A 14,446-nucleotide genomic window follows, 5' to 3' on the forward strand; every position below is an offset into this window, starting at 1 on the left:
TCATTGTAACGATAATTAGTGGGCGGGCGCAGTGAATGGTTGCAACTGAATGCTGAAAAATATAATTTTTATTCCTCATTTCATTTACCTCTTTTTGCCTCTTCTTTATTTTGCAATGCATTATTTTTTTCGCTTATATTTCTATCCCAAAACTGTCACAATCAAAAATGTAAGTACGGAACGAGAAATATTCTATTTTCGCATTTATACCGATTGCGCGATTTTTTTTTTTTTTTTTTTTTTTTTTTTTTTTTTTTTTTTTTTTTTTTTTTTTTTGTAGTAGCTTTGATCATGTATTTTAAACTTACAGCTACGAAATATTTATATTGCAAGGACTTATATAAATTTTCAGAATTTATAATGATATCATAATTCAAATAAGAATATGCAGCCGTTGGAAACAAAATATTTCTCTTGAATTATATTTTTTCCATCGATTTTGAAAAAAAATTCCATTTATATCGATTTCAACATTAAATCGTACGCTATACATAGTATTTGAACTGACTGAAATACACGCATTTTACACAAATATATTTATATAGATATCGTAATATCAGTAGCTACGTTAACACTTTTGGTGAATAAAATACATCGTGAATAACCATGACATTTCTGTTTCACGGAATAATATCTTTTTATCTAATCTGCACTTAGTTTCGTTTATTCTATATTCGATATTTCTATTATGATCAGAGTCCAGGTGCATCACTATCAGGTTAATAATATTGCAAGCGTTAGGCCACTAAACTTTACTTCGTATCGTACATTTATTTATATGAGGAGAAAGACTTTCTTTAGCAAAAATTATTTCAATTACTTTGAACTACACTCAAGCAAAATATCGACGTCACATCATAATCACTATATGAAACTACAGTAGTCTCATTAAGCTACAATCAAAGTACATATATGTATGTTTAAAAATATAATTAATTTCGTTGGACACTGATCGACACTTTTGAAATATCTCTACAATGGTACTTATATAAACCACGTTATTCAATCACTAGTTTTTCAAGCACTTCAGTATACAATAAAATTGCACATACGTATATATTTAATTAGAATGAACATTGCTGATTAATATATTATACATATATACAATAGCGATAATATTTTTTTAATCATAATCAGTACAATTAAATTTAGTTTTGTTAGAAAGACTTCCTTATATCATTAGTATTTGATTTTTTGTGTAATTCTTCTTTTTTTTATTAGGATCTTGCGATAGTAACGGTTTTATAGTGATTTTTACATCGATATTTAATTACTCGATAAACGAATAAAGTGCATATAAATGTTATTCAAAATATGATATCCTTCTATCAACACGATTTTAAAAACTCCCTTAATTTTCAGGCTAATTAACCGAATTAACTTTGCCTCTTTGTCATTGTGTCGTCACGCGAGTTAGTAACCCGAAGAATATTACATACAAAAATATGATGATATTAAATACTTAGACCGCATGATTCGGCAACTACTCAAATTGTCTCGATCGTTGAACTTAAGTACACCAATGATTATTTGGTAAATATAAACGTTTCTTACGACCAGCGTTGAACAATAACATTACATAATCGTTCATAATATAAAACTATAATTAATTACATTTAGTTTTGCTCGATCAATTGTCCATTTAAATATATAAGTTTAATATAGCTGTAACACTGAATATGGATAGTATACACGCAACGTGAATTATTTAAGCGATGTTTGCATTTATAGTTGCAATAGAAACAAAATAAAGACTATATTTTTTACTTTTCCTTAGTGCCGTTTACACCTTAAACAACGAAGTGTAACAACTCTTACTAGTAAGAAAAATCGTTATTTCAACACTGATCATAACGCCTGTAGAAAAATCTTTACATTCCGTACGTTTCCTTTTTATTAATTCAATTATAGTTGAATAGGTACTTCCAACAATTCGTTTGAATAATTACGTATAGGAAAGTAAAATTATAAGAATGCAGAGTGTTTGCTACATAAAATTAGAAATGTAGAGACGATATATTTATAAATAATTGAAAGATGAATATTAATGTCTTTTCATTACCAAAAATTATTATACAACAGTTGCCCATAGTAAAGTATGACATATACTTTTGGCACTCGATGGGGTCACTCGATACAAGCGACTATATTTCATTGAATTTTATATAGTAATAATGATCCGTGGTTTCACACTATATGTATATAGAATTGAAGCTCGTTCGAAAAAATTGTATTATATAAAGAAACCTTTCTTTTTTTCAAAGTATCAATATTTCATAACAAAGAATTTTTTAAAATATGTGAAATACTAAAAATCTTTAATAGCTTGTATGTATATCTCAAAACATACAGGTAGAATGAATATTTTGTGAAAATATATTAAGGGTAAAAATATAAAATATGGAAAACTATTTAAACGAATATTTTTTCATTTTCTTTTTATAAGTAAAAGCTATAAATGATAATATTATTTAATAGTACTATTTTACAACGTTCATGTAATGCTCAGGTATACAGTATACTTATCACAATATTTCATTTGCCATACACCCTAAATATTCTTTCTTTATCTTTACATATTAACATACAACACTAATTAGTAAATTGTTTCGAGAAAATGACGTTACAATGCATCTTCTATATTAATTATTACGCATTTATTCGCGATAACGCGATTGCAACTAACATCATTTTTCGATTTCAAATTTTTGTTTTTTCATTTTTTCAGAAAATAGAAGCCAAAAATCTCTGAATATAGTATTCAATTTTAATGTTTTCTTTAAAGATATTCTTAATAGTTAATTCTTCTTTCAAGATATTACTTCTCTTATAGAGTTTAACTCTTGCATTTCCATATGCGATATTACTATACATAATGTAGATATTAACGATTAAATTACATTAGTTAAAAAGACTATTCAGAGAAAACCTTTAATGTATAATCAATATACTCACTATATTTTATACATGGCATAAAATGTGAACGGCTGGATTAGATTGTTCGTAAAAAATTAAAAGATAACATTATAACTTTGATTATTTGATCCACGTTTGATCATACTTGTTAATAAGACTTCCTTCAGATTTTTGTTCAGTAGAATTATTCTTATACATGAAAAGATAATATTTGCAGTAAACAGTACCTTCTTTTCTATTAAATATATTTAATAACTAGACACTTTGAAAGTCAGAACACAATTTTATTCTTATTAAATCATATAATATAATTAGTAAAAGTATTCTAGATATGAATTAAATATTTTTTATATTTTTAAGTATTATACATACCTACTGGTATTATATAAACACTAAAATCCGAAAACAAAAATATATATAATTATATATTGTACAAATAAATAATGAATAAAATTCAGTTATCTCAATTAAAACCATCTATTTTAATTAATAAATTAATCATATGTAATTGTATAATGACTTTCATTGTACCTTGTTTTACTTCTCTTCACAACTTGGCACAAATTTTGTCACAGATTCGCATATGCTTATAAATACATATCAATCCTTAAAATTCATTACTGATGTACTTTTTATGATAAAATATTACATACAGTTTATTATTACAAAGTATATAATTTTGGATCTATATGATGGAATAAATTACTCGCTATCAAGTATAAGAAAATATTTCTCTTAGTACATTGAAAATGACATGTACATCAGTAATGCAAACTTTTCTCCATAAGAGATTGTCCTGCATTTTATTATTGTTTTGAAATATATCTCATACTTTCTAAGTTTTGGCTTTCAACCGTTCGCATCTATAACATTTGAATTACTTATAATGCATAAAATCAATATTTAAAATATCACTAACGTGGATGCAAACATGTAGCAAAATAACCTAGCAAAAATATTGTTCATAGGACTTGTTGACAAAACGTAAAGGACATAAGTACTATTTGTTAACAATTTATACTTACAATGAAACTCTTAAAAATACATACTAAGAGATGTAGCTGTAACTCACAGAATACTAATGCATCATTATAGACATATATGAAAATCCTTAAAAGAATAATATATATATAATAACTATTTTATAGTGAAAACTATGACTTATGCCTCTTTCGTTAAATGCAAAGCAGCTTCATTAAAGCAGATAATTAGTATGTTGAAAAAATCAATAGTTAACAAAGATTTTTTCTGCATACAACGATTGCCCCTGCAGTCATGTAGCATATAAAATCGAACTGATCGAACAACCTAGTCCAATTGGCATTATGTACAAGGGGAAGGAACAATTTGGTCAGGTGGTTAATTGGTAAGTCACTTAAAACACACCTGGTAAGTCCGAAATGACACATGTCGTTTGGACCAAGCAGGATTCTCACTCTATTCCTTTTCACAAGGAACGTAATTTTCATCATACTTAATCACCCTCAGTTATCTTTACGAGCTTTCTTTTTACTTTTCTTTTGAGGTTTGGCTTCAGTCCAGACATCTAAAATATGTTTAAAAACACGTTTAAGATTTCTACTCTTAAGATTCAAGAATTTATACTATTATTACCATATTCGAAACTACAAAAATAGAATTTATTACAGTGGACAAAATTACCTCCTAGTTCATCAAACACTGATCCAGTCTTCTCTTGTGTTTGTATAGCTTTAGGACTTTTTTCTTCTGAATTATCTAAATTTTTTTCTGTATTCTCATCCTTCTTTTTTGCTCTTTGTTCTTGAACTTTATTATCTACTTTTGATGTAGGTGGGATCACTACGGAGGTGTTTTCACTTTCAGAAACTTTCTTAGTCTTCTTTGACTTTCCACTCTTTTTTTCTTCTTTTTCTACCTTTTCATTCTTAAATATAATTAAATTGCATTAATTATTATAATATTAAATATTAAGCATATATATATACAAAAATAAACATTTAAATGAACATTTAAAAAATACCTTAGTTTGTTCTTCCTTTTGTTGTTCTTTTTCCTTACTTATTTCCTCATTAGAAATAGGTGTAAGTATCACATCTTTTTTTTCCTTCTCTTGCAATTCTTTATTTTCTGTTTCCTTAATAACTTCATCTTTAATTTCTGTTTTTTCTGAAACTTTTTGTTTTGTAACATCCTCATTAATTAAATCAGCCTTTTTAGCATTCTTTTTGTTCTTCTTTGAAGGAGATTCTTCTTCTTTTTTCTTATTTTTCTTATCTTTTCGCGAATAAGCTTGTTCCCAGTCGCCTATATTTTAAACATAAAATTAATGTTTATCTAGAATATCATTTTAAAAGTCATTTAAAAATGTTCAATAGGATGTTACCTTCATCGAAGTCAACTGGCTTCTCTTGGAATAAATTCTTTATGTTCTTCTTATTTTTCACTTGTTCAACTTTGTTTTCTTTGCCAACTTTTACTACAACTTGATCTTTATCTTTTTTTGTTACAGAAATTTTATTATCTTCTTGTTTTCGTTCTTTCAGCTTTCCTTCAATATCATCTGATTTAGATACAGCTTTCTTTGCAGCATCCGTTTTTGTTGATACAGATTTTTTAGTAGGACTTGGCTTTTCAATTGTAACTTGACCATTAACAGATTTCTGCAATATACATAAATTGTTTCAATAAAAATTTAGAATACATAAATTTTTCATTTTTTATAATTTGTATACAGATAAAAAACAAAATTATATTAATTAAAATTGTCCTAGTTTTATGAATTTTTTGAAAATGGATACATAAATGTCTATTATGATACAATGAATAATAAAATATTTCAAAAAAGTAGAGAAAGGGATAATAATATTGACTCTGAACAGCATGTACATAATTAAATTGCATTTTACGCATTGGGAAAGACGATAACGAATAATCGTTTTCAACTGGTGATGCCAGCTGATTATCAACCATGTGTTCGTGTATAAATACTTACAACAAATAGACAACCATATGGAGGGTAAACGATAAAGATTGATAGATTTGCATTGTCAGTTGATTCGAAAAAAAAAAAAAAAAAAAAGAAAGATATATTGTTTGAATCGCTCACTTATATCATGCTAACCTTTTCTTTGATCTTGCTACGTTTCTTGCTGGCAAATTTCCGGTCCACGTCGGAGCCTACCGAAAGTTGTGCAAAAGGTGGTTGTTCGGCCTTCTTGAAACCAAAGACGAAAACGAGAATTGCACATACAAGCACGATACCCACAGGTAACGCATATTGTGAATGCTGAAGCAGCAAGCTGACGTCCATGGCAATACAAAGGACGTGTCAACGTGTGCGAGACCGACGACGGAAATGAGGGACGGCAATAGAGTGACGGCGACAGCACATACGGTTACAACTCGACGGTGATCGGTGAACCGAACGCTTAACGCACACGATACAGATCGAACAACTCAAAACATAGCACTCTAGTGGAAAGTCTTCGAATTACTAAATGCCAGGCGGGCGCCGATCTTCGCTGACGCGGCTGTGACATGCCACTAAATAACTCAAGCGAGGTGTTATTTCATATATTCACAAAAGTTTCTATGGAAATTAAATAACACATTTACGGATATCGTTACATCAGAATATCATAAAATTAGCGATTATAATTTATCAATAATAGAAGAATAATGTATCATATAAATTTTTCATTCTTTTGTGTAGAAAGTACTGAATTTAATCACTTCGCCGCATCGATCCAAAGATCCACGTTACAAGAGTATACATATGTGATTAAAATTTTCATAAATGTAAATATGTAGTATGCATTACAATAAGTTCCATCTTGTTTCAAACAAAATATCATAAGATAAAATTACTAGGTATATAAAAAATTTGTCTTTATTAAAATTAGTATTGATTATAAATAATATAATACATATAACATATTAATTATCGTAACATAAAATTACTAGGCATGTAAAAAATTTGTCTTTATTAAAATTAGTATTGACTATAAATAATATAATACATATAACATATTAAACAAAATTCTTATTAACTTTTTGATATTTTAGCGAACTGTACAACCATTGGCTTATCTTTTACAATAAAACCATTTGTTTCATTAAGAGCTAACTGTGCTTGTTCTACATTTTGCAATGTGATAAATGCTTGACCCTTCATTCTACCTTCTTGCATAAGTCTTACATCATACCTAAAACAAAATATATTATTATTAGAAACAATTGTTATTAAATTATATAACAAGCAAATTGTTTCTTATTTAATGCTTACTCAAATTCTGTTTTTAATTCAGGTACTATATATTTCCGGTAAATAAAATGTAGATCCTTCTCTTCAACTTGCTTTGTAAGATTCTTTATATATAAGCGATTTGATGGTTTTCCAGGATGGTAATTTTTAAAAACAGGAAGTAATCTTTGATCTATAATGAATAAAATATAATGAAAAAAAAACAACATGTTCTTTCTTTGATTGTTTTGTTATATTTAGAAGAATACAATGTTTTATTGAGAATATAATAATTCTTACCATTAGCCGAAATTCTGTTATTTGCTAATTGATTAGATGTAATTACTTCTTGCTCAACACCCTTAGTATTTTTGCTATTTTCAGCAAGATCAAGGGGTTTAGAAAGTGGAAACATTAAACCAAAGCCACCATCTGCAGCATTGTTAGAATCAGTATTTTCCTCTTTATTTGAAGCATCTAAGAGTTTATCCACCATTTTCAGTTCAATTTTAAGATTTTTTGTTTCACCACGTTGTACTGGCTCAAACATATCTGCTGGTTTTACAACTTTTTGTGTAGAAATTGAAGATGTTATTTGTTTATTTGGATTAATAAATTTTGGAATTTTTAAACGTTTTTTATGTTGCAGACGTTTTCTTTTTACAGGTATAATTTCCATATGTTTTGCATTATCTTCCTCATTTGACTCTATTTCCGATTCCTCTTCTTCTATTTCCTCATTGAAAATATCTATTGTATATTATATACTAAATATATATATAACTTAAAAAAAGAACATAAGAAGAAAAGAAAATATAGTTTCATTACCTTCGTTTTCTTTAGTATATAAACTTTCTTTTATAAAAATATCATTATACTTTTCTATATCATAAGCTTCCTTAAGTGCTGGAAATTCTGCTTCTAACTCTTCAAAAGGAGGTGGTAAATTCATCCTATTCATCAAATGTAAAACCTATGTAAACATAAATAAAGAATAAATGAAGAATATAAATAAATAAAGAATATAGTATATTAAATTATACTTTTATATTATATTTTAATTTCTTCACCTGAGTATAAAACACTGGTTCTTTTAATAATTGTATGGCTATTCTTATTAAAGTGCCTTTTGTTGGTGCTGAATATTTATATTGTATATTTGGTGGAGGTGGCTGAGTAAAAACTTGGTTCATAGTCCAACTATTTAGTTTCTGTAGAAATGTTTGAAAGTTAGATCTGTTTATGGATTCCTTCTTACTTTCTTCTTTTATTAGTTTGTCATTATCAACATTATTTTCTGTTTTTTCTATTGACATAGACTTTTTAGCAAATTCAACTGTTAAATATTGTCCTTTGACATTTAATTGATGTAAACGTAACAATGCTTGTGTGGCTATTTCTTGAGATTGAAATTTTGCAAAAGTTATAGTGTACTTTTTAGAAAACCTCAAAGTTCGGGTTTTAGTAGCACCATATTTTTTGAATAATTCATTACGTCGTTCATCAGAAAGTTCTGGTGGCAAATGAAGAATTCTAAGTGTATCTGAGGCCTAAAAGAAATAATTTTGTTAATATATTTAATAATAAATATTTTTATTAATATATTTAAAAACCTATTTCTGAATTCCATATAAAATTTGAAAAATAAAATGAAAACTAAAAATACAATGAATCTAAGTAAATATCAGATTATGACAGGTTAAGTATTCGTGATATAATTTATAATATAAACTTAATAAAATTTTCTTTTCTATTTATAATTTCTCAGTCATATGTATATAAATATTAAATTACATGTGCTATTTCAGATGACATCCTAAATTTAAAAAATTATCAAATAGTGTCAAACTATATTTATGATTATACTGCAGATCGTAAACATAAAGAATTTGTATGGAGTATACACATCATCAGAAAGGAAATTATGAACCTGGAGGCTAAAGTCCAGCGACATCTTCTTAAGATATATTAATTAATAAGACCGCGGCATATTCAATTTTGACAATTTTATTTGCTCCTACTTACAGTTTCTAGAAATTTTACTTAAACTAAAGTTTTTGTCAATTTTATTGTTACCACAAGAACGTAATAAAGATCAAAAACCAGATTTATCAATTAATTATATAATAAACTATAAATATATTTAAAAAGTTAGTTACAAAGCTTTTAAATTAAATGTAAGTTTCGCGAAAAGAAGATTTCTGCTTACGTTTATTTTATATTTGATATTTCTTCTAACTGTTCTATAAGTATTCTATTCTATTTTATATTTTTTTGTTTTAATTCATCCGTTCTCTATGTACTACTACGCGAATGCTGTCATGGAAACAGTTTATACGGAACTACTTTCGGAAGTTCACTTGTCAATTTGATCCGCCGAATATACCGGCAAGTTTAAAGACAACGATTATATTTTATTCGTAGTATATCAATTGCATTTTCACCGTCAAGAGACTTCATAGCTTGCGCTAAGCTTAATACAATTTTTCAACTAGGATTATTGACTGTTCCTAATATTCGCTTCTACTAAAGTATCGATTGGCGTTCGCGAAAGTGACCGCAAAGCAGAATAATCTGTTGCTCGTTATATTTAAGGATATTCCAATTTCCAAATGTAAGTACGACTTGACAACCTAATTGAAAGTTACATAATAAACATTTGTATTCAAATTTCCATGGATGTAATTAAGAGTATAGGCATTTAATTATTTATTTTATCGTAGTTACCAAGTATGTAGCGCCAAATCGTATTGCAGATAATGGTAATCAATAATCAAAATTTATGATAAAAAATGATTGTATATTTTAACATATCTCTATATAGGTGTCTATATTATCGTACATCTACAATAGATCGTTAATTAAAGTAGTTATTAAAATAAAATATAATTTTTATATTACTCTCATAATTTTATTGGAAAAGTACATACTTATATGAAAAAAATACATTTATTACGGAATATATACATATCTCTAAATAAACAAACAAGTCATTAAAATATTTCAGTTACTATAACGAATATTAAATTTATATGAAATTCATATAATATATCTAATAAATTTGTATCCTATAATATAATAATAAACTGATTATAAATTAAAATAGATTATGTATCCAGGTTTAATCGAGACAGAGATCACAATAGAGCCCGCAGAGGTGGTAGTGGCAGAGGTAATAATAAAGGAGGTAGTGATAGTATTCGTGGTAATAGCATTAATATATGCGGTATACGTGGTAGAGGCACTACTAATAATATCAGAGGTATTGTAAAAAACAAACAACCTGGAGGAACTCTTAGAAAAATCAATTGGGATGTGAGATCTTTAGAACCTTTGCGTAAAGATTTTTATATTGAACATCCTACAGTAAGAAGCAGGTAAAAACCTTTTATCCACTCTTTATTATTCTTTTTAACTACAATATAAATTTCAATACAATACTTTACACCAGGTCAAAAGAAGAAGTATGCCAGTTCAGAGAAAATGCAGAAATAACTATAAAAGGTGACAATATACCTAATCCTATTCAATATTTTGAGGAAGGTAACTTTCCACCTTATGTATTGGATGAAATACATAAACAGGGATACTCTCAGCCTACAGCAATTCAAGCACAAGGATGGCCTATTGCACTTAGTGGCAGAGATTTAGTTGCTATTGCACAAACTGGCTCTGGAAAAACGCTAGGAGTGAGCCAAATTAGAGATACATTAATTTTTAACTTGTAGAAATGTAAAGACGTTTTTTTTTTTTTTTATTAAGAGTTAAAATATGCACATAATACATGTATATAAAAATAAGTTTTAATGAGTTTATATGAATTGATAAACTTTTAAAATATTTTTATTTCAGTATGTTTTACCAGCAATTGTACATATCATACATCAACCACGTCTTGGTAATGGAGATGGTCCAATTGCTTTAATCTTAGCTCCTACAAGAGAATTAGCCCAACAAATTCAGGAAGTAGCTAATTGTTTTGGAGAAGCAGCAGGTGTAAGAAATACCTGTATCTTTGGTGGTGCACCTAAAGGACCACAAGCACATGATTTAGAAAGAGGTGTTGAAATATGTATTGCTACACCAGGTAGACTTATTGATTTCCTGGAAAGAGGGACTACAAATTTACGCAGGTATAACTATTATTTTTAACTAAAATTATGTACAATTAAAATATTTTCAATATATATGATATTGAATATGCATTATTTTAGATGCACATATTTAGTATTAGATGAAGCTGATAGAATGTTGGATATGGGTTTTGAACCTCAAATAAGAAAGATAATTGAACAAATTCGACCTGATAGACAGGTTTTGATGTGGTCAGCTACATGGCCTAAAGAAGTTCGTGCATTAGCTGAGGACTTTCTGACTGACTATACACATCTTAATATTGGTTCTCTGACTTTATCAGCTAATCATAATATTATTCAAATTGTGGATGTTTGCCAGGAGTTTGAAAAAGATTTAAAATTATATAGACTACTTCAAGAAATTGGAAATGAAAAAGAAAATAAAACAATAATTTTTGTTGAAACAAAACGAAAAGTGGATGATATTACAAGAAATATCAGGCGAGATGGATGGCAAGCATTGAGTATTCATGGCGATAAAAATCAGCAAGAAAGAGATCATGTATTACAGGAATTTAAAAGTGGAAGAGCTCCTATTTTAGTTGCAACAGACGTAGCTGCTAGAGGCTTAGGTATGCGTTACTTCTTCATAGTACTTAGATTATTTACACAGTCAAGAATATCGGGTGAATATGGGAATTGGCAACACTTATTGGATTAGCCAGATGCGTTATTAATAAGACCAGTGGACAGCTATGTATGTAGCAATGTGTGATTTATTGAAATTTTTTGATAGCAGAGCCCTTACAATACACAGATTAAACTCTATTTTAACTTTATTTTTATACTTTATGATATGATTTATATTTTAAGCAGGTTTGTATTTTTTTTATCATTAATAACATATATAGGGTTACTTATATGTATAAATATTTAAATAAACATATTTTTTCAATAATAAAATTTATATGAAGGGTTCTAAAGAAATGCACACAAGCTACCACTAAGACTGTCTGCTTTTCTTTTTCAGAGGCACAGAGTACCCTAAGTGAACGCAGTGTACTGCCAGTATTGGGCAGACACAGTGAATGTTTTATTTTTCTTTGCTTGTATTATATCAATAACAATATCAAAATATTAAACATACGCCTGTGTTTTCAATTTTTAAATTCTTATATAGTATTATATATTTTTGAATTTAAATTTAAAAATTTAATACAGATTTTAATTTTATGATATAATAATAATAATGATTACATCGAAAATGTTTATAATACAATTATTATAAAGTAATCATACATTAAAAAAAAAAATTCTGTTTTACCATATATATGTAAGTAGTATATATTATATTTATTTTTTTATCTTTGTCTATTGATTTGCCGTTATAGTATGTCAAACAATTCTCAAGCGTTTTCTAGTGCCTCTAATTGTTAAAATTATTATTTAAAATCTAAAAAGGTCAATGCATTCAGGCTTAAACATTAAAATGCTGCCTTTATCCCAAACCAGACACTACCGCTGTGTCTGTCTAATCTCTAGGCCATCATACATGACTGAATAGCCCTACATTTAAAAGTAAATGGGGCTGTTTTTGCTGATTTTGAAATGGAATTTCCAACTAAAAGGTGGGTGGTTTTCAAACCTGACTTATAGACAAATATATTTAAGTGAAAATTGGGGGATATTGTTCCATCTCAATAAAAGTTAAAAACTTTTAAAAATTTTATAATAATTTAATATATTCGAAACCATTTTATATATTTCATCTCAAGCATTCTATATAATTACTTTTGCAAGTTTGAAGATCATTCTGTGAACTTAACACACTCAACAAATGGGGTGATGATTATTACAAACAATATACATATAAGTATAAATATTAGGAAAATTCTTATATTTTGTAAAATATTTTTTCACAGATGTGGATGATGTTAAATATGTAATAAACTTTGATTATCCATCATCGTCAGAAGATTACATACATAGAATTGGTCGTACTGGACGAAGGAGACAAACTGGTACCGCTTATGCATTCTTTACAACTCATAACATGAAACATGCAGGAGATTTAATAGAGGTATTAAGAGAAGCAGGACAAAATATAAATCCACGACTTACTGAAATGGCAGAATTAGCTAAATCAGGAAGTTATGGAAGCAGAAGTATGTGTTTAAATTGTTTTCATGTGAAGCTTAAATAAATGTCATAATTCATTTATTTTGTATTTTTTGTGAAAGGTGGCAAACGATTTATGAGCAATGACAGAAGTAATGCTAGACGAGGTAATACTGATACCAGAGGAAGAGGTGGTTCTACGAGAGGAAGAGGTCGTGGTGGAAATTCTTATCAATCTACTTCAAACAATTATTCAAATTCGGACTACAATAGCTATAATAATATGAGACAAAGTAATTCAACTAATCCGAATACAGGGTATGGGTATACACAGAGAACTTATGGGCAAAGCAATTTAGCACCAAGTTATGGGGGAGGAGATAATTATGGAAGTACTTATCAATATAGAGGAACAACATACTAAAAATACATTTACTATATTACAAACAAATTTTACTATCAAAGTATGTTAATAACAGTATAGTTACATTTGTGTTAATCTTAAGATAAATAAAATAAAGAATACAGAAAATATGAAACAGAACCAAAAAATATCATGTATTTTATATACATGATAAAGAAAAAAATAAAAAGATAGTAATGGTAAAAATAATGTTTGTTAAATATGTATGTATTATTTTAAAAGTTAAAAACTAGATTTCATTATACAAAATGTTTTAAAAAACATTTCAGGTTAAAAATATATATTATGTTTTTATTATATAATTTATAACTATACTATATTTTGTGTTAATAATATTTTGTGTTAAAGTAAAAAATATTTTAATTAAGGAAGCTTTGTGAAAAATAATATTTAAATGAGATTAGCTTGTTATATTGTGTTATACATATCATATACATATAGAATGTTAAATGATGTTTATTAAATATAATTTAATACAATGATGTTCATTAAATATAATTACAAAAAACTTAAAACTTAATATTTTTCACAAATATATATATTAATCTTCATTTATGATGATAAAATTTTATTGAATAAATTTCGATACATGTATAAAATAAATTAAGTTTATTTCACTGCGTGAATATATCAAACAAGTTATATAAGTGCTAAAATTTCCCATTAAAGAATTATAACTAAATGTAT

General features: G+C 27.3%; 4 protein-coding genes across 7 annotated transcripts in view; 1 reads left to right on the plus strand and 3 right to left on the minus strand.

The window, feature by feature from the left end:
* Positions 1–14,446, minus strand: part of LOC132913464 (zwei Ig domain protein zig-8) — a 739,765-nt gene that overhangs the window by 234,196 nt on the left and 491,123 nt on the right. The gene's annotated exons all lie outside the window — the stretch shown is intronic.
* On the minus strand, positions 51–6,421 carry LOC132913461 (nucleolar protein 58-like). Its single transcript, XM_060971854.1, has 5 exons — positions 6,020–6,421; positions 5,282–5,558; positions 4,919–5,202; positions 4,579–4,822; positions 51–4,462 (listed from the first exon to the last, which is right to left on the minus strand). Exons 1-5 carry the CDS (start codon positions 6,206–6,208, stop codon positions 4,401–4,403), a joined length of 1,056 nt encoding a protein of 351 aa, XP_060827837.1. The 5' UTR covers positions 6,209–6,421; the 3' UTR covers positions 51–4,400.
* LOC132913444 (RNA-binding region-containing protein 3) lies at positions 6,855–9,078 on the minus strand. Of its 2 annotated transcripts, none has more exons than XM_060971806.1 (6): positions 8,936–9,078; positions 8,212–8,691; positions 7,970–8,114; positions 7,442–7,870; positions 7,184–7,334; positions 6,855–7,103 (listed from the first exon to the last, which is right to left on the minus strand). In XM_060971806.1, exons 1-6 carry the CDS (start codon positions 8,954–8,956, stop codon positions 6,944–6,946), a joined length of 1,386 nt encoding a protein of 461 aa, XP_060827789.1. In that variant the 5' UTR covers positions 8,957–9,078; the 3' UTR covers positions 6,855–6,943. The 2 variants fall into 2 exon arrangements, with proteins under 2 accessions (XP_060827789.1, XP_060827788.1); XM_060971805.1 differs by having other exon boundaries at positions 7,442–7,891.
* Positions 9,447–14,053, plus strand: LOC132913756 (uncharacterized). 3 transcript variants are annotated; one of them, XM_060972289.1, is made up of 8 exons: positions 9,452–9,755; positions 10,261–10,518; positions 10,593–10,645; positions 10,745–10,830; positions 10,994–11,274; positions 11,356–11,849; positions 13,140–13,382; positions 13,458–14,053. In XM_060972289.1, coding segments are annotated over exons 1-8 (1,719 nt in total). In that variant the 5' UTR covers positions 9,452–9,753; the 3' UTR covers positions 13,760–14,053. The 3 variants fall into 3 exon arrangements, with proteins under 3 accessions (XP_060828273.1, XP_060828272.1, XP_060828271.1); XM_060972288.1 differs by having other exon boundaries at positions 9,453–9,755; positions 10,593–10,830; XM_060972290.1 differs by lacking the exons at positions 13,140–13,382; positions 13,458–14,053 and adding an exon at positions 12,248–12,468 and having other exon boundaries at positions 9,447–9,755; positions 10,593–10,830.

The sequence above is a fragment of the Bombus pascuorum genome, chromosome 13, assembly GCF_905332965.1.
Source record: "Bombus pascuorum chromosome 13, iyBomPasc1.1, whole genome shotgun sequence".
In the NCBI taxonomy this organism is placed as follows: Eukaryota; Metazoa; Arthropoda; class Insecta; order Hymenoptera; family Apidae; genus Bombus; species Bombus pascuorum.

Bases quoted from the DNA above. Each gene is read 5' to 3' on its own strand.
- LOC132913461 (XM_060971854.1), bottom strand. From the start codon at position 6,208: ATGGACGTCAGCTTGCTGCTTCAGCATTCACAATATGCGTTACCTGTG. The intron at 5,559-6,019 runs GTTAGCATGATA...TGTATATTGCAG, and splicing joins GTAGCAAGATCAAAGAAAAG to AAATCTGTTAATGGTCAAGT. The intron at 4,463-4,578 runs GTAATTTTGTCC...AACATATTTTAG, and splicing joins AGTGTTTGATGAACTAGGAG to ATGTCTGGACTGAAGCCAAA.
- LOC132913444 (XM_060971805.1), bottom strand. From the start codon at position 8,956: ATGTCATCTGAAATAGCACAT. The intron at 8,115-8,211 runs GTGAAGAAATTA...ATGTTTACATAG, and splicing joins AACCAGTGTTTTATACTCAG to GTTTTACATTTGATGAATAG. The intron at 7,892-7,969 runs GTAATGAAACTA...AATATACAATAG, and splicing joins ATATACTAAAGAAAACGAAG to ATATTTTCAATGAGGAAATA.
- LOC132913756 (XM_060972288.1), top strand. The intron at 11,850-13,139 runs GTATGCGTTACT...ATTTTTTCACAG, and splicing joins CGTAGCTGCTAGAGGCTTAG to ATGTGGATGATGTTAAATAT. The intron at 13,383-13,457 runs GTATGTGTTTAA...TTTTTGTGAAAG, and splicing joins AGGAAGTTATGGAAGCAGAA to GTGGCAAACGATTTATGAGC.